This window comes from Pan troglodytes, chromosome 18, assembly GCF_028858775.2.
Source record: "Pan troglodytes isolate AG18354 chromosome 18, NHGRI_mPanTro3-v2.0_pri, whole genome shotgun sequence".
NCBI classification, from domain to species: Eukaryota; Metazoa; Chordata; class Mammalia; order Primates; family Hominidae; genus Pan; species Pan troglodytes.
In genome coordinates this window covers 71978920-71999111 of record NC_072416.2, presented here as the reverse complement: position 1 = coordinate 71999111, position 20192 = coordinate 71978920, and the positions used below count along the sequence as shown (strand labels likewise).

At 60.9% G+C, this 20192-nt stretch overlaps 1 protein-coding gene across 6 annotated transcripts in view; it reads right to left on the bottom strand.

Annotated features, from left to right (window-relative positions):
- Positions 1-1366: 1366 nt before the first annotated feature.
- Positions 1367-20192, bottom strand: part of VAC14 (VAC14 component of PIKFYVE complex) — a 113820-nt gene continuing 94994 nt past the window's right edge. For 2 of the 6 annotated variants that reach the window (XM_016930117.4, XM_016930118.3), the window contains 5 exons: positions 12572-12746; positions 11057-11175; positions 9462-9541; positions 6744-6894; positions 1367-5972 (listed from right to left, as the gene is read on the bottom strand). In XM_016930117.4, coding sequence (XP_016785606.1) covers positions 5786-5972; positions 6744-6894; positions 9462-9541; positions 11057-11175; positions 12572-12746 — 712 coding nt within the window. In that variant the 3' untranslated portion in view covers positions 1367-5785. Of the gene's footprint in view, positions 5973-6743; positions 6895-9461; positions 9542-11056; positions 11176-12413; positions 12747-20192 lie in introns of all 6 variants that reach the window. The other 4 variants (XM_001170940.8, XM_054669547.2, XR_010152443.1 and 1 more) reach the window with 3 other exon arrangements.

Genomic DNA, 20192 nt, shown 5'->3' with positions numbered 1-20192 from the left:
AGCCGCCGAGGATCGGGCGTCACGTGGGCGCGGCGGAGGGGGGACCGCGAGGAGGGAGGGAAGGAGGGCGGGCCGCGCGGGAGGGGGCTGTGGGAACGGCCGCGCGGGCGCAGGCCCATTCACGGCCAGAAACCAGGGCTTTGAAATCCGAGGCCGGGCGCTGCCAGACTGGTCCGGCGAGCGGGGCCGACGGGCGCGGGCGCCACCGAGGGTCGGGGGGCGGCGCTGGGGCGGGGCCCGCCCTGCCCACGCAGGAGCGGGACTGGCGGTTGGGCCTCGGCCCCCGGGCAGGGGCTCCACGATCTCTTCTGGCCTTTGGTCTGGGGCGGGGGGCTTCTCGCGCTTCTAAAGACAGGCAGTGGGTACAGTGGCGGGATGGGGTCGGTGCATCGGCTGGATGGGTGGGATACACCGCACACAGCAGGGCGCGGGGTATCGTGGAGCCGCCCGCCTTGGGACGTTTCATCGCAGGCACAGACCTTCCTCAAGTTCGGACCTTTCCAAGTTCCTTGGCTCCTTCTCCAAGTGGTGCCGATGCCACCCGGATGGGGTGCCCGAGGCTGGGCATTTGGGGGGCAGTGGTAGTCTCCTGGGCCTTGAACAATCTTCTTCTTCGCGGGTGGGGGCTAATGTCGGACCTGCAGAGCAGAGCTGGACTGTCCTTGGTCTCTGCTGCCTGAGTCCACCGTGGGTGCGATGCACACACGTGCATGGGGTAGCAATGTCAAGCACAGCCTGTCCTGGAGACTCCAGGCAGGGAAACCCACCCTGGGGGGCAGCACGATGGGGGAGCGCACTCTGGGGAAGAGCAGGCACAAGCTCCTTCTCCCCTACTCCATGGGCCGGAGGGAGCCAATTACAAGCTCATTAGGAGACCAAGCCCAGGGTTCCCAAAGCCTGGGGGCAGGTGGTACCACTCCCGGTGAGGAAGGGCTTTCAGCTGCAGCAGTGGTTGGGGCACCTGCCCCTCCCTGGACTGCTCTGGGCTTTTCCTCCCCTTGCCCCGTGATCTGCAAAGTGTTCTGCAGTGTGCATTGCCCTTTCATCCAGGAACTCCTGGGGCTCAGCTCCCATGTCCCCAGTGGGGAACTCCCATTGCCCCAGGGAGTCAGGATGAGAAAGGCAGATTGGGGAAGGCAGGGTTCAGGATTCCAGGGCAGGCAGTGCATGGTGCTCTCTAGGAGGGTGCAGGTTCCAGAGGTGGGGACCTAGGCTCTAGGCCCATAGCTCCACTCAGGTGAGTGCAGGGACCAGGCCCTGGGGCAGCCAGTACTCCTTGGGGCCATCATGAAACCCGATCTCCAGGACAGGGTGAGGCCCCCGGACAGCTGCACGTGTCAGCTGGGAAGGAGCAGGCCGGCTCGGGTTGAGGGTTTTCTGTTATTTCTTTATTGGGGTGGGGGTGGGGTGCATCATTCAGATCTTTGTGCTGGTGCCTACGTGCATACAAGTACACACACACACACATAGGCATGTGTTCACGTATGTATACATATACACACAAGGCCAGAGCTCTAGTGTGCTGGAGGAGGGGCAAGCTCTTTTTCCAAGAGGGTATTAGAAAGAGGTTGATTCCAGAGGATGAGTGGTCTCTGAGGCTATAGCCCCCCACTGGGTGGGCAGCCAGCTCTGTGTGAATGCCAGGGTGCAGCTGACAGCGCTGGAGGCCTGGGGACTGGACTCTCAGAGGAGCTTGGGCAGACACAGCAGCCTCCGGCCCCAACACTGCCCTGGGTTGGCAGGCCCAGCCCTGGTCCTGACAGGCAGGTCCTTGAGCTCCTCGGGAGGGCGTGACGACCCTGAGTGTTTCATAGGACCACTCGGTGGGCCCTCCTCCGTGCCAGGCCTGTCAGAGGACAACCCTCCGGTCCAGGTGGTCCCCACGCCCGCTCCGCTGGTGCCGCACTTCCAGGTGCTTGTTCTGGACCTTCTCAAAGTGCTGCAGCAGCTCTGCGTAGTCGATGCTAGGGGAGTCAGCTCTCTGGGACTTGGGGGCTGCCTTTAGACTGTCTCTGGGAAGAGGGAGCAGAAATGCTCAGTGTCAGGGATCAGCTCACAGGGGGGTTACTGCTGGAGGGCAGTGGGGTCAGAGGCAGAGCCACAGGCTGGTGGGCTCGGCCTCTGGGCGTCTGTCTCAGGCCTGGCAACTCTTCCCTCATGGCCGGCCCCAGAGCTGGGAAGCCCCTGAGCATCCCCCTCTTCCGCAGTTGGTGGGAACAGCTAACACTGCTGCTTGGCTATTGCCCTCGGCCTGTGGGCTGGCGATGGCGCCCAGAGCAGGCATCGCATTGGGAAGCATTTCCTGTTTACGAGTGGCTCCCTTTGGGGTGAAAGCCAGGGCTAGCAGCCAGCCAGGAAGCCAGCTGGGGCCTGGAACAGGGTCTGGGGAGAAGGGGGAGGTGGCAGCTTGGCCCTTTCTCTGAGAGGCAGGGCTAGGACTGGGGAAATGGGAATTGCTGAAGAGCCTCTGCCGGGCCCTCCACTTGGCAGGACATTTGTTTTTGAGTGTTGGGGCCCCAAGGCCTGCAGTCACTCACTGTCCCTGGGAGGAGGAATGCCGGTCTCACCACTGGACATGCCTACAGCTCCTACATTCCTGTTGCTGCCACCCTCTCCAGTTGCTCTGTACAGCAACACAGGTTGTGCACTGCACAGCTAGTGTGCATGATGCTCCCTATAATGGTGCAATGCGGTAGCCTTGCTGTCCCTGTCAAGCCCAGTGCTTAGCTTGCCCCTGGGGATGAGATCCCCTTGGGCTCCTGTCCTGTTCCTACTCACCCTCCAGCAGTGTCTCATGAAATGTTCTGCTCCCTCCCTTTGGCCTCACTGGTTTGGAGGAGCAGATCCATGTGGGCTAGGAAGTATCTGTTTCCAGGCCCTGAGGCCTGGTGGCCCTGGGAAGGGGTCTCAGGAAGACTGTGGGCTGCTCAGCTAAGCAGAGAGTCTTGGGGCCCTTCAAGTTTATGAAAAGATGCCAATCGGCAGGGCCGGGAAGGGGGGTGCAGGCAGTGGCAGAGCACAGGATCTAGACAGACCTGGACCCAACCATAACTCCACCGCTTCCTAGCGGTGTGACTTGAGCACGTGACTGTTTCCTCATCTGCAAAGCGAGGGCTACCTAAGGAGCGGCCCTGGGGTGGCTGCCAAGATGCCTTGACACGATGTGTAAGAGCTTCACCTGGTATCCAGCCCCAGCTTAGGTACCTGGCAGGTGCCACTGTGGCTACAGTTCTGCCCCTCCAACGTGAGGCCAGCCGGGGCCCAGCAGCTTGAGGGTGGAAATAAAGGAGGCCATTTTGGGGGAGACAAAATGGAGCTCCCCCAAAACGAACTCTTGGCCATGAGTTCAGTCCAGCAGGAAGAGTCAACGGCCAGAGCCTGACAGTTGCTTCAGGTGGCCCACCAGCCTGCTGGGCAGGACCGGGGCAGGGGGACTCTTCCCACAGTTGAGATGCCATCTGGGGCCCGGAGGCGGCCTCCTGCACCCCTGCTCAGCTCTGCCTGCCCACACCTGTTCCCTTCCTGCCTCCCTGCTGAAGATGCACCACCAGAAAACATCTTGGACATGTCTACGGCTGCGGCTGCTGCTTTTCTGGGCCTGGCGCTCCTGCCTCCCTAGCGGGGCTCAGCTGACTTTAGTTCAACAAAGATCAAAAGCAGCTGGGCGGGGCCCATTCTAGAGGGCCAGGCTGTGGGCAGTGTTCTAGGCTGTGGTTGCTACTGGGAAGGGACCTCCCAGGCATAGTAACCTTGGGAACCAGGTGCCACTGCTCCAAGAGAGCAGCTTGGACTTCTAAGGAGGCCAAGGGCCACCCCGGAACTTGCAGCCCTAAGTCCAGGGTGTGGCCAGGCGCTCCTCTAACCCACTTAGGCCAAGGCCACAGGTGTGACCCTAAAGTGTGTCTTCTGGTGCTGGGCACCCACAGGTCTGTGCGTTGCTCCCCATGACACTCCTGGCAAGCCAAGGCCTTAGGTTAGGGGAGCTTAGGGGCCTTTAGAGAGATGCTTTCAGCACTGGATGGCAAACCCGGGAAGATGGCGTCGGTGTGGCAGGGTTGGTGGGGGTGGGAAGAGTGGGCCACATCTGCTCCCTGGGCCCTTAGGGTGGCAAGAAGTCCTGCTCCCTGTGATGGGCAGACCCTTCCTGGCCTGAGATCTTGGGAGCAGGGCGGGCTGTGTCACCAGGGGTGGGTGACACTGCCTGGGCTGCTGAGCACAGAGGCCAGGCCCGCTCTCCCTGTCCCACCTAATGCAGATGGCTGCTCTCAGGCCCTGCACATCTTCTGTAGGTCCATAACCACCCTCGGGCACCGAGGCTGAGGCCAGCCAGCCCACAGCACAGTGTGGCGAGTCCAGGACTCAGGGCCGGCTCTCACTCTTGCCATCCCACCCATGCACCTGTTGCCAGCTTTTTCTTAGAGGTTCCCTCCTGCCTTACTGAGGAGACAGTCCCTGGGGAGTGGCCCAGAAGCCAGGGGGTGGGGGAGCTGAGGTCCCCAGGGCCTTGATGGCACTTGGAGCACACAGAACCAGGGATGGGCGAGGAGTGTACAAAACTCTCCCAGCTGTTCCCAGCTCCAAGGCCTGCCCCGCAACTCGACACTGTCTGCCAGCTGTCTGCCCCTCCCAGGGCTGGGACTGTCCTCAGCTCCCTTCCCAGGGTGTGAGCCGTCCTCTGGGCCCCACCCTGCAATCTGACCCCTCCCCCAGCTGTTCTGAAGTCCCCTGGCATGCCCACTGCTTCTGTGCCCCTATCTATGGTATCTCTTCCTAGGTCGTTGCAAAGTAAGGCTGGGGGTCCAGGGCATTGAAGGCTAGGGGGTGCCTCACACACCCATTTAGTCCAAATGTGTATTTACTGACCAAGTAACCAAGAACCCAGAGAGGGCACTGGGCTTGCTGGAGGTCACATAGCAAATCCATGGCAGAGCTCACACCAGATCCTACTCTAGGCCTGCAAAGCATCCACTGACCCTCAGAATCTTCTACCCAGAGGCCTCAACCCCTTGGCTCAAGACTTCCCTGACTGACCGTGGGAGATTCTGAGGAAAGCCTCATTTTCCCAGCTTCCCTCTGCAAACTTGTTCTACCCTGGTTTGAGGAGTCTGACTGCTCTGAGCCTCTGCTCCCCTCCGAAGACGAGGAGATCAGCACTCGGAGCCCCGGGAGAGGCTGGGCTGGCTCCCTGGCCAGGAGGACTCCCAGGAAGGCAGGCTGGTTCCCACAGGGAGACTGGAGGTCACAGGGAAGCAGCCCTTCCTGCCTCCTCCCTGCTTCCGGCTGCACCTTCCCCTCCTGGGTGCCTGCCAGGTTGACCCTAACACTATGGGGCGTTGAAGGGCCAAGGCAAAGGCTGGGCCAGCAAGGCCCGGGGTGGCTTCTAGGCCTCTCTCGGAGTCTCTCGGGAGCTGACAGCACTCCGGCCCCAGGAACCCACACATGCGCCCCCGCTCCATGGCTGACCCTGCTCCCCTGGGGACACTGCATCAGGTGCTGTCTTCTGGGGACCACCTGGCAGCACTCTGAGCAGCTGGGGTGGCAACCGGCTCAAGGCCTAGTCCTGCCACTGCAGGGCACTGCCTTCTGGGGAAATGGGGCAGGGAAGGCACGAGCCTGTCTTGGTTGGGGCCACACTTTCTAGGGGTTCAGCCTCTCCAGCTGGCCTGGGGCAGAGAGCCTATCAGGTGCCCCACACTCAGCCACCCGAGGGCCAGTCTGGGTGGGAGGGGCAGTGGGAGCCGATGCCAGCGGTGTGGAGGGCACAGGGCCTCCGGGCAGGCCTGTCTCAAGGCTGCCTGTGTCCATCGCAAAGGTGAGCACCCGAGGCCCTTTGCTGGAGCAAGGCGCCAGGCCTGCTGAGTGGCTCTAACAGCCTGGGAGGGAATTCTAGACACACAGGGCATCTGATGCAAGCTGGGCGCGCTCCATTCAGCGTAAATCTTCTCAGTGGCTCTGCTGGTTTCCATGGCGACCTGACAAGTGAAATTTTCCATCTCGGATGCCAAATGCCTGTGGATGAGGCAAAGCCTCCAAGGGTTACCAAATATAGATGCAGCCCTACAGGCTCTGGGGTAGGGGCCAGCCGTGGGTTCAGGGTGGGAGCCGGCACTCCTCTGACCAGAGGCTGCCAAGCTGGGCCTCTTGGTGGAGAGGTGCCTAGGACCTGTTCCTTCCATGGGCAGGACCTGAGCAGGGGAGCCTTGAGTGTACCCCTGCCTCCCACCCCACCCCGGAAGTGGCTGAGAAGGTCCTAGCAATGATGGGGTCTCCCAGTGACCCAGGGTTGAGCCTCTGCCACAGACAGGGTGGGGAGGGGCTATGTGAGGCCTGGGAGGTGCCCAGGACAGACAGCCACTGGGGCCCCCATCTCTAAGCTGGGGCAGGAACTCCTCCCCCTGCCCGGTGTTTCTCTCCAGGGTCCTCTGTCTGGGTAACTCCAGATGCCCTCAGAGTTTTTAGATTTTGCATAGCCTCACTGAGCTGGACCCTGATTGCCTGGAAGTGTTGCTACTCCTGGCCACCGTGTGAGGGCTCCCAGAATCCCTTGCTCAGTGCTCTGATGTGGACACAAGAGGCCAAGGGGCAAGTGGCTGCGGGGGGGATGGTGGTCACAGTGACAAAAGGGGTGGGATGCTGAAGTGAGGGAGGCCTCAGCAGCCCCTGGCAAGGCCCTTCCTCACCAGGCTCCTCTGGGCCTGTCCCTGCTCAGGGGGCGGGGGCAGCAGTCCCCAGCCGGCACTCACTCGGTCTGCAGCAGCTCAGGGTTGGGCACGCACTGGAGCCGGTGCGAGAGCAGCTGGAAGGCGCTGCTCTGCGGCAGGAGCATGAGCAGGCCGTAGAGGGCCTTGATCAGGTAGGGGTTGTTCTTCACGTCCAGCAGCTGCAGGCGCAGATCTGGGGTAGGCAGAGGGCAGGGGTCAGGGACCTGGCACTGCTCTGGGACACGCCCAGCCCACACTCCCTGCCTCCGACTGGCCAGGACCACCTGGGACTTGGCGCCATGGCACCCACAGCCCAAGGACCCAGCTGTGTGGACCCAGCCAGGTGGCTGTGGCTTCCAGCGAGTCAGGGGCTCCTTCACAGCCAGTCGCGCTGCCCCCGCCTCCCCCAGGAGTGTCCTAGCCGTTTCCATGATCTCATCTTCCTTTCCACCTGCCCACCTGCCTGTCTGATCTTTCCAACAGTCACCTCAGCCCCACAACCCCGAGACACGCTGTGGGGCCTGGTCTGTTTCCCGCCCCCCGCTCAGCTGCCTCCCTGGTGATACGAGGGCTCGGGGCCTGTAGTGTAACATATTCTCCAGTCGGCTCCACACGTGCCAGCACGGGGGAGCTATAAATAGGGTGTGCTGGAGAGAAAGACGGTGGATTAGGACAGCTTTAAGAGAGGGCAGGATGGAAAAACGCTTTTGTGTGTAGCGAGACACACACCAAAGCCCCGGAGCGTCTGGGAGGTGCTTCTGGGGCTCCAGCTCACATGCCAGCCCTGCCACCACCCTGCCAGGGGAAAGAGATGCACCCGGGGGGCTGCCCAGCACTCATTCCAGCCCAAGCTGCAGTACGGACCCCGCTGGTGGCTGGCTATACCACAAGGCAGTCCCAGCTTCCCCAAGGCGCACAGGGGAGGTGGGATTGGAAACGGGCTCACTTTTCTTCTGCGAGCCTCTCCAGGAGAATCACTGGCTTCTACTTCCTTGTGTCCCTAGGCCCAGTCCAAGCATTGTTTGTGGAGGATGTGCCATGTGCTTTGGGAGAGGGACTATGTCACCCCTGGAGCGGCCACACAGGGGGTCCCGCTGACAAAGGGAACCTGAGCACCAGGCCTTAGGGCCAGGGTGTTGGTGAGCAGGGAGCAGAGGAATGGAGGCCTGCTGGCGCCCTCCAGAGGAGACCCCCACCACCACTGTCCTAGGCCTGGCTGCCCAGAAGCGCGAGCCTGTTTCCAGTCCTTTCTTCCCTTTGGGCCTTTGGGAAGCGGGCATTGCCGGTGGCCAGACCAGCCACCTCTAGGATCCAGGCGACTCAGGGCTGGGACGGTGTTGGGCGAGACCAGGGTGTGTTTCTTCTGTTACCCTGCCCCAGCAAAGCCCTGGGCTTGAGGAGAAGGTGCTTGGAGTTCCTCCAGGGTCAGGGAGGGAGGGCAGTCATCCTAGGGATGCTTCTGGAATGCCAAGAATGTACAACTGGAGAGATGAGTCAGGACAGACCAGCAGCAGGAGCAGGGTCTTTTTAGGATCTGACCTCAGGTGGCCGTGTGGGTGCCTGTGTCCCTGGGAGGCCCTCGGGGAAGTGTCACGCTGGGCACACCTGGGACAGGCTTTAGCGCACTCTGCGGAGAGCAGGGTCTCCCCCCTGCTCTTCTGTCTCCAGGGCATCAGTTCCTACGGCACCCTGCTGCTTGATGAGGCTGCCCTTTGAAGGGGGCTCAGGAGGGGATGGGAACGGGTGTTCTTCAGCCCCTGCATTCAATTCAGGCTCCAGGGCTCAGGCTGATGGGCTTAGGCCGGGCGGGTCAGAGACGCTGCCAGAGAGTGGGAGAGGCCGGGTGGCCAGCTTGGCAGGGAAGGTGGCCACCAGCAGAGTGGCCTCCTGGCTTCTCTGCACATTATAAACACATAAGCGTCATTCAAAGTGTGTATGTTGAGGTGCTGAGAGCTGTGCTCGCCCCAGCCAGCTGCCACTTTTGCACATTCAGCCTGGGTGTTACTAAGCAGGCAGCTCCTGCCCACTGGCTCCCAGCAAATGCCAACTCTTCTTTCAGAGAGGTACAGGCATGGCTCTTGGGCCAACAGGAGCACCTGCAGAGGGACTCGGGACCCACAACTTCAGAGAGCCAGAGCAGAGGCAGCAGACCCGGAGGGGTGGCTGGGGACAGCCCAGGGGCCTGGTATCAGCCTTCAAGGGGGTTCTGCTGTCAGCGCTGGCTCATGTCCAGGAGACTCACTGTGAGGGATACAGGCAGGACCCAGGTTCTGATGCCACATGCCCCAGCCCTGCTCTGGCTGGCCTTGCAGGCCTATCATCCCAGTCTTTTTTTTTTTTTTTTCTGAGGCAGGGTCTTGCTCTGTCGCCCAGGCTGGAGTGCAGTGGTGCAGTCACAGATCACTGTAGTCTCAACCTCCTGGGCTCAAGTGATCCTCCTACCTCAGCCTTCTGAGTAGTGGTGACTATAGGCATGCACTCTCATGCCTGGCTAATTTTTAAAAAATTTTGTGCAGATGAGATCTCACTATGGTGCCCAGGCTGGTCTCGAACTCCTGCCGTTAAGAGATGCTCCAGCCTCAGCCTCCAAAGTGCTGGGATTATAGGTCTCACATTCTCAACATTCCAGAAGCTTCCCTGGGGTGACTGCTCTTCCTCCCTCCCCAGCCAAAAGAGACCAACTGGAGCTTGACTCCACCCACCCCACTCCAGGGCAGCCTTGGACTCATGGCGCGAGGCGTGGTGGGAGGTGGTTCTTACACGTGAAGATGGGGCACTCAATCAGCTGCACCAGCTTGTCCACCTCTGCGAGGAAGTCCACGGTGACCTCCAGGTCCCCACTGGGTGTGCAGTCAAGGAAAGTCTGTCTGCTGGGCCAGCACAGCCCCAGCTCAGAGCACCACATGCCCTCCCCACCTGCACCTGGCTTCCTGTGCGCAGAGCCTGGTTGTGGTGAAGCAGGATTTGGCGCACAAAGGACACCAGGCTCTTCCCTGTTCCTCGCCTTTCTGTCCTAAATGGAACTCCCCTGTTCGGGAGTTCCAGGTTCCACTCTAGCAGCTGTCTCCTCTGCACCCTCCCGGGCTGGGAGAGGCTCTTATCACAGCGCTGCAGCCCGTTGGGGGAGGGCTGGGCAGGAAGGGTTCTCTCCTTTCCCGCCAGCAGGGCTGCAGCAAGCTTGCGGCACTGGGCAGTGGCCTGCCAGTCTCTGGGTGACAGAAGTGGCTGAGAGGAGCAAATCTAGGTTGTAGAAGGGAAGCAGGCACACTGTGGGGAGCCAGGCAGGGCCACACCTAGCCCTCCACTGAGGCACCTCCTGGTCCCTTCTTCCTTACTCCCAACTCCTGGCTGGTCATGTTGCCTTCTAAATAGCACTCCAATCCTGGGTTACATGTCAGGCACCCATGGATGGGGCTAGTTTGCTTACTGGTGTTTTAAAAAAAATCTGGCCAGGCGCGGTGGCTCACACCTGTAATCCCAGCACTTTGGGAGGCCGAGATGGGCAGATCGCTTGAGGTCAGGAGTTTGAGACTAGCCTGGCCAACATGGTGAGACCCTGTCTCTACTAAAAATACAAAAATTAGCCGGGCATGGTGGTGAACGCCTGTAATCCCAGCTACCTGGGAGGCTGAGGCAGGAGAATCACTTAAACCCAGGAGGCGGAGGTTGCAATGGGCCAAGATCACCCCACTGCACTCCAGCTTGGGTGACAAAGCAAGACTCCGTCTCAAAAAACAAAACATCTAACTCTGGATGCCTTTTGAGGAGCGCAGTGCTGAGGTGAGAATGGGTGCCTCCTGCTTCTGAGGCCTCTGCCCAGCCTGCTTCTCCCCAGTGTGTCATCCTCAAGCCTGTCGGGCTCTAGCTCTGTGGCCCCCGAAGGCCCACGCCTGGGCTGAAGCCTGCAGACTCACCCAGCCATCCACCCATATTCCCAGCTCCAGGCCTTCTCCCCCACCCCCACACCAGACCCAGGAGGAACTACAATGAGCAGAGGGCAGCCACCTTCTCCCAGGGGCAGGAGCTGGGGTTCTCTCCCACCCCAGCAAGATGGTCCAGCATCACCCGCTGGCACCCGCCGGGCTGGGCCTACTCAGTCCCAATCCCAACCCACAGGGTTTCTCCCGGGCCAGCTCCCCCTCCAAGAGCCCCTCTTTGCTGCCAATCTCGCTCTCCCAAATATGTCCCTCCCCTCCCAGTGTCCTGGCAGCCCTGATGTCACAAGCCCTGAGGCTGAGTGGAGGGGTGGGGACAGGAGCATGGCTCTTGGGCCCGCCTGTTGGGTGGAAAGGGGGCAGCCGGCCCCTTCCTGCCCCTCAGAGGCTCAACCCCAACCACAGTGAGAGGAAGGATACAACTTCTGGATGAGGTCATAGGCGTGCCGGTAGTTCTGGGTGAGGAAGCAGAGGGACACCGTGGTGACTGGGTTGTGGCACCAGGAGCGGTACAGGCAGCAGAACAGGTTCTGGCTCTCCTGTGGGGGAACAGGCATGAGCCGTGAGGACACGCCTGCTCCTTGCCCCTTCCCGGTCCACGTGGGGACCTGAGGGAAGGGCCACAGGTCTAAGTCCCAGGGGCCTTCAGTCGGGGGCAGCCAGAGCCAGCTTAGCACCCCGGCTGTTTGGCAACCCGGCTGGGAATGAGCCGTCACAAAGGAAATGCTGACAGCTCCTCCGCAGACCCTGTCATTACCTCCCAGTCCCAGAGCTGTGTGGTGGCTGCGAGGGCCTGGCTGGGAGTGGCTGTCCTTTGTGCTGGCATGTCTGCCCTTGGCAAAATCACAGTAATTGTCCCCCCTCCCCACCCCAAAGAACTCTGTGGTCCCGGAGCCCCATGGGGCTGGGATGATGATGGGGGAGTGGGCAGGGAAGGGAGGAAGCACACTTAAATGCCATCTCCTCCCCACCTCTGCAGTCCACTTCGAACACTTGGAAACCACCCAGGAACCCAGCCCACACTTGGGGGAGCCCTTGCCCCCGAGGAAAATTCTTAAGGCCTCTGTGAATGTCTGGAAGGAACCACAGGAGGGAGGCAGGGCTGTGGCCTGGATCGTGCAGAGCCACTTGGCCCCAGATGCCCCTGGACATGGGCCTGGATATCCCCGAGGCTCCTGGGGAGGGTGTAAGCAGGGTCTGAGCCGGCAGGGGACCTGGGAAATGAAACCCCTGGAGTCCCTGCCTCCAGGATGACGCCTGTCCCTGCACGGCCTCTGCAGCCACCACTCTCAGCCGGGACACGAGAGGCCTGGGACCCGCGTCTCTCCTTGTTCATAGGGGAGTGAGAGTGAGTGAGTGTCCTTTCTGCTCTCTCTGACCAGTCGTTGGTGCATCCCCATCCAGAGCCTGCGACGGATGGGCAACAAACTTGACACCTTGGCTTATGACAGGTGCCTTAGGAGCCAGATGTGCCCAGCTGTGGGAGAGAGGGGCCAAGCCAAGGAGGGCGAGAAGAGCTGTTAACCCCTGATTCGCCAGCAAGGTTATAATCCAGAGGCCTGGCCCTAAGAGGGTGGCACCACCACGCAGGGTGGGCCCACGGCCAGCAGAGCCTCTGTTTTCAAGGGGGCAGTGCCTGGAGTGGGACTGGGGTGTCAACCAATGGAAAAGGCAGGGCTGTTGGGGGGTCAGGGTGGACACGTGGACCCTCCTGCGGGCAGAGACCTCAGTGTGGGTGACGTGACGCACCCATGGTTAGTGCTGCGCAGCCACTCACCCGGGATCCCTATTTCCCAGTGGACCAGGGGAAGTCTCGATTTCAACCCCATCTTCTCCCTGAGAGCCTCCTGGGGCCAGCCGAGGGGCGGGCTCACACAGGGTGTGCCCCCTGGCATGCAGGAGACGCCTGAGGATGGAGTCCCGGACGCAGCCTACCAGGGTCTTCAGGTCCTTCAGCTGGTTCCTTAGCTGGAAGAGCTCTGTGGAGGTCAGCAGGATGGTGTTGAGGGCGTGGACCATGGTCGAGGCGAACTTGAGGTCCTCCTCCCGCAGCAGGATGTCTGCCATCGAGTGGAAGATGTTCTCCGCATTCAGCAGGAGGCACAGCTGCCTGGAGAGCAGGCAGACTGGGGTCAGGGCGCAGGCCGACCTGGAAGCCTCTGTGTCTCAGCCTGGGAGGCCTCCTCTTGGTTTTGCAGCGTCCTGGGGAAACTGCTCTTTCCTGAGGCCGGTGTGGAGCCATGACTCTGAGGCCTGTGGTCGTGGGAGGTCGGGGAAGGGTGGGGGGAATGCCGCACCTGCCTCTAGGCCTCCCAGCACTGCCTACCTGGGCCTAGCCACGCCAGGGCGCCCCACGCTATATTAATCTCCTGGCACAAGAGAAACAGCTGGGCCTCCAGCTACCCAAAATAGTTCCTGGGATCCCGTCACCTTCCTGAACTCCCACATGCCTGGGCAATGCCCCCCACCCCAGGCCAAGACACGCCTGTCCCCTGCTGGGCTTTCTTCTCTTGCTAGAACTCATCTTCATCCAGCCAATTCTCCACACATCGGTCACCTGTTTACTGCCCCACTCCTCCTCCTGGAAGCCCCTGAGGTCAGGGATTTGCACTGTTCGGGCTGTACCCTGCGGCCTGGAGCACAGATCCGTGTGGGATCAGCATTATGACCCTGAGTTTTTTCTTCACTGTACGGATGGTGAAACTCTGGTGAAGTGACTTGACTAAGGTCGCAGAGTCACTTACGGCCAGAGTCACTTAGGGCTCGCTGGTCCCTGGGCCATGACCCCTTTCCCATCTCTTGTCTAGTTAAGAGTCGTTCAGGGCTAAGGATCGGACTCTGTGAAGAGAAGCCTCCCTGTTATACAAAAGGCAAAAAGGGAACCCAGAGGATGAAGAAAAGCAGATTCCTCAGGGTCCCTGGGCCGGATGACACGAGCAGTGAGAAGTGGGTGGTGAGGACAGGCTTGGAGGAATCCGCGCTGCTTTTCCACGTGCCCTTGGAGGCCTGGCCTGCAGGGGAAGGGCACCTGGGCAATGCTTCCCAGCTGGAGTCCCAGGGATTCGGAAGCTTCCCCAAAACAGCATGATGCAGGCAGGATGGGGCATGAGCGGGGTGGCTGGTGAGAGGGTGGTGTGCAGCACTGCGCTTCCTGAGTGCTGGGCTGGCGGCAGCGTGGCACCCCTGCCCACACCACCTTCTGTCTGGGGCTAAGCTCTAGTGCCTGACGCCGCGTCCCGTCTCCAGGGAAGCATCACCACAGTTCCAACACGGTGTCGGAGGCCCCGAGGTCTTGGGTGCTCAGTGACGTGAGCCACATTTCTTGGTGGGAGGCCTGAAACACCTCCATCTCCTCCTAGGTCGCTGGACTCAGCCTCCGCTCCGCATGACCTGGGCCCAGCTTCCCAAATGCCCCTGAATGCCAGCCATGGCTCTGGGGCCAGGCTGGAGAAGATTCCTCCCCACCCCCAGCCCCAAAGCAACCCCAGAGCATTTGGTAACAAAGAGGCCAGACCACAGAGCGCAAACAGTAGGCAGGCCGTTCCAGCCTGCCCCGGCTGGAGCCTGCAGGCCTGGGCAAGAAACCACGAGAAACAGAAACAAGCGGCGCAGGGAGGGGGTGGCGGCCGCACGAGTGAGGGCCGCTTCATCTCCCCGCGCATGCCACCAGGACCCTGCCATGCCGGGGGCTCCCCTGGGGTTAGGTGGGAGGTGAAGGCCTCAGCCTGGTGTCCCCAACTACCAGCGGTGTGATCTCAATGTCTCCGCACAATTTTTCCACCTTAATTAGGGGCAATACCTATCTGTGAAATAGGGGGAAGTTCTCAGAGGGCAGCCTGAGGATGAGGAACAAGCCATGTAAGGCTAGTGTGTGGAACTAGCCATGTAAGGCTAGTCCTCTGGGGAGCTGCTGGCTGCAGAGGGAAAGCCCAGCCAGGCAGCCTCAAGCCAAAGGCCAGGAGGTGGTGGCCCTGCTGCAGAGCCCAGACAGTGCTTCCTGGCCCCTCCCGGTCCCCCAACCCCTCCATGAGCCCTGTCTCCATGGCTGTGGGACAGAAATGTTCCAGAAGGGCAGGCACAGGAGGAAGGGGGGCGTTCTGACAAATGGTCACAAGTGCCCGTCGCCGGCAGCTGGTGCCGTCTCCATGACAGAGGCCAACAGCTGAGCCGCTGCCAGGCAGCGCTCTCCAGGGATCCAGGCCGGCAGGCGGGACCTGTGGCAGCAGAGGGCAGGGTGGTGCCCATGTGAGGGCAGGCTGAGAAGGGTGCGGAGGGAGGGACGGAAGAGGGGCTGGTGGTGAGGAGAAGCGGGCACCCAGGCCTCCTGGTGTCCCAGAGAAGCTGGGGAATGCTGACTGTGTTACAGAAGGTCAGGAATAGTGGAGTTTTCTGGAAACTCTTCTCTTGCCACCAGTGATACCACCCTCTCCTGGTTTTCCTCCCACCTCTCCCCCAGGGCTGGGGTAGCCCCTCCGCTCTTCTCTCTCTAGTCTGTGCCTCTTGGTAGTCTGTGGTCCCAATCAGTGACTCCCACACGTGCCCTCCGGCCCTGAGCCCCTGCTGGGCTCTAGATGGAACAGCTGCTTGCCTGGTGGAAGGCCCTGCCTGGCCACCTAGCAGGCATTTCAAACCTTGCTGGGCCACAACCAGCCCTTGGTGTCCCCATAGACTTGCCAACCCCCTCCTCATCTCAGTAAACGGTGGCACTGCCCACCCAGCTGCTCAGGCCCAAACCACGAGTCATCCTGACCCCCAGTCCCTCTGCTGGGTCCACTGGCACGTATGGGGGCCTTACCCTGGGAGCACAACCTACATGGCCACCCTGCCCCACACACCCGCCCCCATGCCTAGGGGGCTGTCAGCATCTCCTGCCTGGTCCATCTCCCCATATCTCAGGATCTGCCTCCTGCTGCTTCTCCTGCCCCCACAGTCCACCCTCCACACACCAACTGGACAATCCTAAAACAGGCCCATCAGAACATGCCCCTCCCTGCTGGGATTTGCTAGCGGCTTCCTCCTGGATCTGAAACAAACCCAGCCCCTCACCTCGGCCTATAGGGTCTCACACCTCTCGCTGGTTCCTCTCCAGCCTCCCTCTTGCTGTCCCTCCTCCACTCACGGCATTCTAGCCTCTTGGGTTTTTTGGTTCCTGACCTCGCCAAGCCCACGTGGCCCTAGAGGCTCTGCCTGCTCTGCCCTGGCCAGATGGCTTGGCCAGGAATGGCACGTGGCAGGCTCCTCCCAGACATCGAGGCCTGGGCTCCAACCTCAGGTCCTGATGAAGCCTCAGTCTGAAATGCAGGCCCCTCCTACCAGCCCCTTCTAAGAGAAAGTTCTAGTTCTTTCAGGGCACTCATCCCCAAGAAGCAAGGGTCTCCCGAAGGGAACGGTAGGTGCACTGACCCTCCACCCCCTCCGCCAGGCCAGCGCATTCTCTCCGTTCATGCCCAGGCAGGCCTTTTTGTGCTGTGCAAACACCAGTGTGTGGAAAACGGCAGTCTGATGTTACATTTTTGCCCTTGTCACCCATCAGGCCAAGCCCTGGCCTGGCTGCCCTGCCCTGCCCAGATCTTGCACTCTCTTGCTGGCCGAAGAGGCCTGGGAAGCCAGCTCATCCCAGGAGACTCTGGAGCACAAGCCTCCTCATGAGGTGTCTCCCTCTGAGTGAGGTGTCTCCCTCTGAGCATTGCTAATTAAAGCACCACAAGAGGGAAAGGGAGAGGAGAGACCGGGAGCAGGCACCACAGAGAGCAGTGCTGAGGCCATGTCATGCTCCAGCCGCTCGCTCAACCACCCTTGCTCCAGGAGGAAGAGCCTGGAGAGGGTGCTCTGGGGCTGACAGCGGAGGGGCCTCCACTGAGGATGACTCCCATCCTACTGCTGGGAAGGAGGTGGGGGCCGCATCCTGCCTGACCCCAGGTCACCCTAGGTTTGGGGAGAAGGAAAACCCAGATCACTGCGTTGCAAAGCCTCAAGAAGACAGTAATAATAGCGGAAGTGTTGGCCAGCTCACGGGGCCCTTACTACAGGCAAGGCTCAGGGCAGAGGATGTGAGAAGTGGGCCCTTGAGTCAGGAAGCTGGGGAGGGAGGAAAGAGGGCCCATTTTCCACTACAGTCCCTAGTCCACACCGGGATCTGTACAGACAGGTGGCCTTGGAGTTCCCACGCACCTGGCACTGGGCTCTGGGTTAGCTCCACTCGCAGTGTCATGCTGAGTCCTCACATAACCTGGGCAGGGTTATCACCCCCACTGCAGAGAAGAGGAATCTGAGGTTCAGAGAGGACCCACAGCTGACCGGAGGAGGAGGAACAGAGTATTCAGACCTAGAAGAATTGACTTCCAGAACCTGAGTTCTTCCTCACCACTCTGCTTCCCCAGTGCCTGCTGTGAGTGGGCACCAGGGGCTGTCCCTGCTCGGCGGAGGCCTGGCAGATGGCTGCCTTGCAGGGCTGCTGCATCATCACTTCTTTGCTGAGCCCCAGCCCAGCTTGAGTTGCCTGCCTGGCTCCCAAGCGCAGCGTCAACAGTGGAGCACAGCTTGCAAGCATTAAACATGTGCCCATATTTTCCAACACCCGCATGAAAACGCTATTCGTCATGAGACAATGGCCTGGAATGTGCTTGGAAACAAGGCAGAGAGCTGGGGTGGGAGGGAACCTGAACAGGGTCTGGGAGGGCATAGGGGACCTCTTGTACCACCCTGGAGACCCACCATGGGGCTGGAGGAGGGCAGGGGTCCACAGGGGAGTGTGTCGAGTCAGTACGGGGGCCTCTGGTGTATCCCGATGACTCAGGCACAGGCAGGGGGGATGTGGCCAGAAGGCAAGGACACACGCCATTTAGGAAAGGCTCCTCCCTCAGTGGCAATGGAGCTTTTGGCCCAGCAGGGGCTGTGTCACTGGTTGTGTCCTTCACACACAGCCCAGAGGCCCTGTGGACCCAGCTCTGCCTCCCCGTCTTGGGCTGCTGGCTGCCACCTGGACAGCTGCTCCCCCTTTCAGGTCTGGTTTTGTGCTGGGGGCGGGACCAGCTTCTCTTTGGTTTCTCTGCCACATACCCAGGCGCTCTCAAAAGAGCAACCTGCCCTCGGCCTGCTCTGAACTTCCCGGAGCCCAGCAGAGGGGGCGGTCACTTAGCCTTAAGAACTGAGACTACACAGCCTTGCCCATGAACATTCCCTTTGGGGCAGCCTCCCAAGGCCAAGGCTAAGGCTCATGCTGAGACCAGGGTAGGAGAGACGTGGCTCTGCATCCCCCTGCAGCCTTCCCCACTGCTCTGGAGCAGCATCTGCCTGGAGGTGACTGCACCACACCTGCCAGGCTGGTGTGAGCCTTCGTGTCACCGTCCCTCCCATCACTAACACTGGCAAGCATCAGCACACATCAGGTGCCAGCCATGGACAGCCGCAGGCCTCTGTGGGAGATGCTCTCCCAAACCCCTACCTGGCATCCACACACAGCCCCTGCTTCAGGTGAAACCTGGGCCAGGGTGGGCAGGAGGAGTAAGGTGTCAACTGGCTTTGTAGGTGCCGCAGTGTCTGGGTGGCTCTAGACTGGCCAGTCACGCCCTAAGGTCATGTGGTCCAGGCTGGCAGGAGCCCTGCCTCATGGTAACAGAAGGGGCGGTGGGAGAAAGGCATGGATGGGAGCCTGGAGCCTGGCACTGTCTTCTTTGTCCTGTCCTGGGTTGGGGGCAGGGGCCACACACTGCATCTCCTCCAGGGATAAGACAGGTCACTGATTTGGGCAAAGCCAGGCCTTGGTTTGGAGGACAAGACTTCCTGGGGGCTTTACCCCCCAACACCCCTCCTGCCTGGGGCTGTGTGCAGAGCAGCAGAAGAGGGGCTGTGCAAACACTGCTGTCTGAGGGTGCAGCTGGCTGTGGCCAGTGGCCTCTCCCCACCTGGTTAGTTCCTGCAGGCCTGGAGCAGGGCATGAGGAGGGCCAGCTCACAGTGGGAGAGAGGGAGCAGTTCCTTTTAGGACAGACTCATTGTGGGAGCCTGGGGAGGGCAGAGCCTGGCACGTTAGAGGCTAGGGACAGCTGGAGCCCGCTCGGGAGGATCTGGGGAATGGCTCCTTCGCCAGGTGTCTGTAGGAGCAGAGCCCCGTGCTGCAGGTGAGGCCCAGGAGGGCAGAGGACGGAGCTTGGGTCTCCTTGTGGGGAGTTGACATTCTGGCTCCCTGCCGTGCTCCGCCCTAGGGAAGCTGGACTCTGCCATGTGGCTTCAGGGAAGACATGAAACTTCCCATGATCTCATGTCCCTGCACCCTCTGAAAACAGGACCAGCGAAGTGACCAAGGCCAGAAACACTTCCCCATCCTCACTGTTGGCTGATCCTTCCCAGGTCCCTCTGCTGTTTGCTCGGGATACTTGTGCCGGCTCCCTTTGGGGACCCTCCTCTGGCTCTGGTCACCAAGCAGGGGCATGCTACTGGCCCCCCGCCCCCACCTGCCCAGTGACTGTTAGGACGCTGAGCCATCTGCTGGGGATGGGAACCCATGCACTCACTGGGTGCAGGCTCTGCCCTCCCCACCCCTCCTTCCTTGGGCCTGGCTTCTTAAGAGGGTGACCAAGGCAGCAGCGGATGATGCATCTGACCCGTGGTGGGGGTGTTTTGGGTGAGTGTTCAGCCTGGGAGGAGGAGAGGCCGAGGGCCCAGGAATGCCCTTCTGCCAGCACTGGCCTGCAGGGCCCTTGGTGGACGCAGCCTGCCTCTCTGCCCAGGTGGGCCAACCTGGCGCTCAAGGGCAGGGATGTGGACAGGACATCAGATGAACTCAAGAGAAGTTCATGGGGAAATGGAGACTGAAGCAACCATCCCCTCCCAGGGGCCTCTGACATTCTTGACTATCCCAAACAATAAGCCACCAGCAGCGTGGAAAACAGCTGGCCTGGCGGGGACAGACCCTGGACTCAAACCCTAGAAAGAGACAGCAAGGTTGAGAGATGAGCGTGGAGGCTGGGGGCGCCTGCTCCCGCCCGGCATGCCCTCAGCTGCTCTCTCTACTCCAGCCCTCACTGGCCCCGCAACGCTGCCCTCCCCATGATGAACAGAGGACTCAGAAGAAGCCTCAGCTGGCAAGTTCCAGGAGGGGTGGGTGTACCCCACCTCCTCAGTTTTCCGCTATGCTCCACCTTGTCCACTGTCGCGTGCCATCGATGGGACATCCTTCCCAGTGGAGCCTTGTTGGTGGCCCCATGAGAGGCAAGAGTGTGGGTGATTTTGCTCGGTACCTCCTGTTAGACTAGTTCACACAAGTGGCCTCACTGGATACAGATACAGGAAGGTCTCCTCCTACTGCCCAACCACCCCCTGCAACTACCCTATCGGGTTCTTCATGCCTCTGCTTCTCCAGTCTGGCACCAGGACCCTCTGGTGGTGCTCATCTCCCACCCCAGCAGGTCCAATTCTCTAGCCCCACTGGCCTGGTGGGGACCCTGCCTGCAAGCCCAGCTCTTTGGTCAGAGGGTGTCATGGGGCATGGGGTCAGTGATCGCTGTGCTCCCTGGCAGGCTGTTGGCAGCTCTGGATGGGGATGGGGTTCTTACATG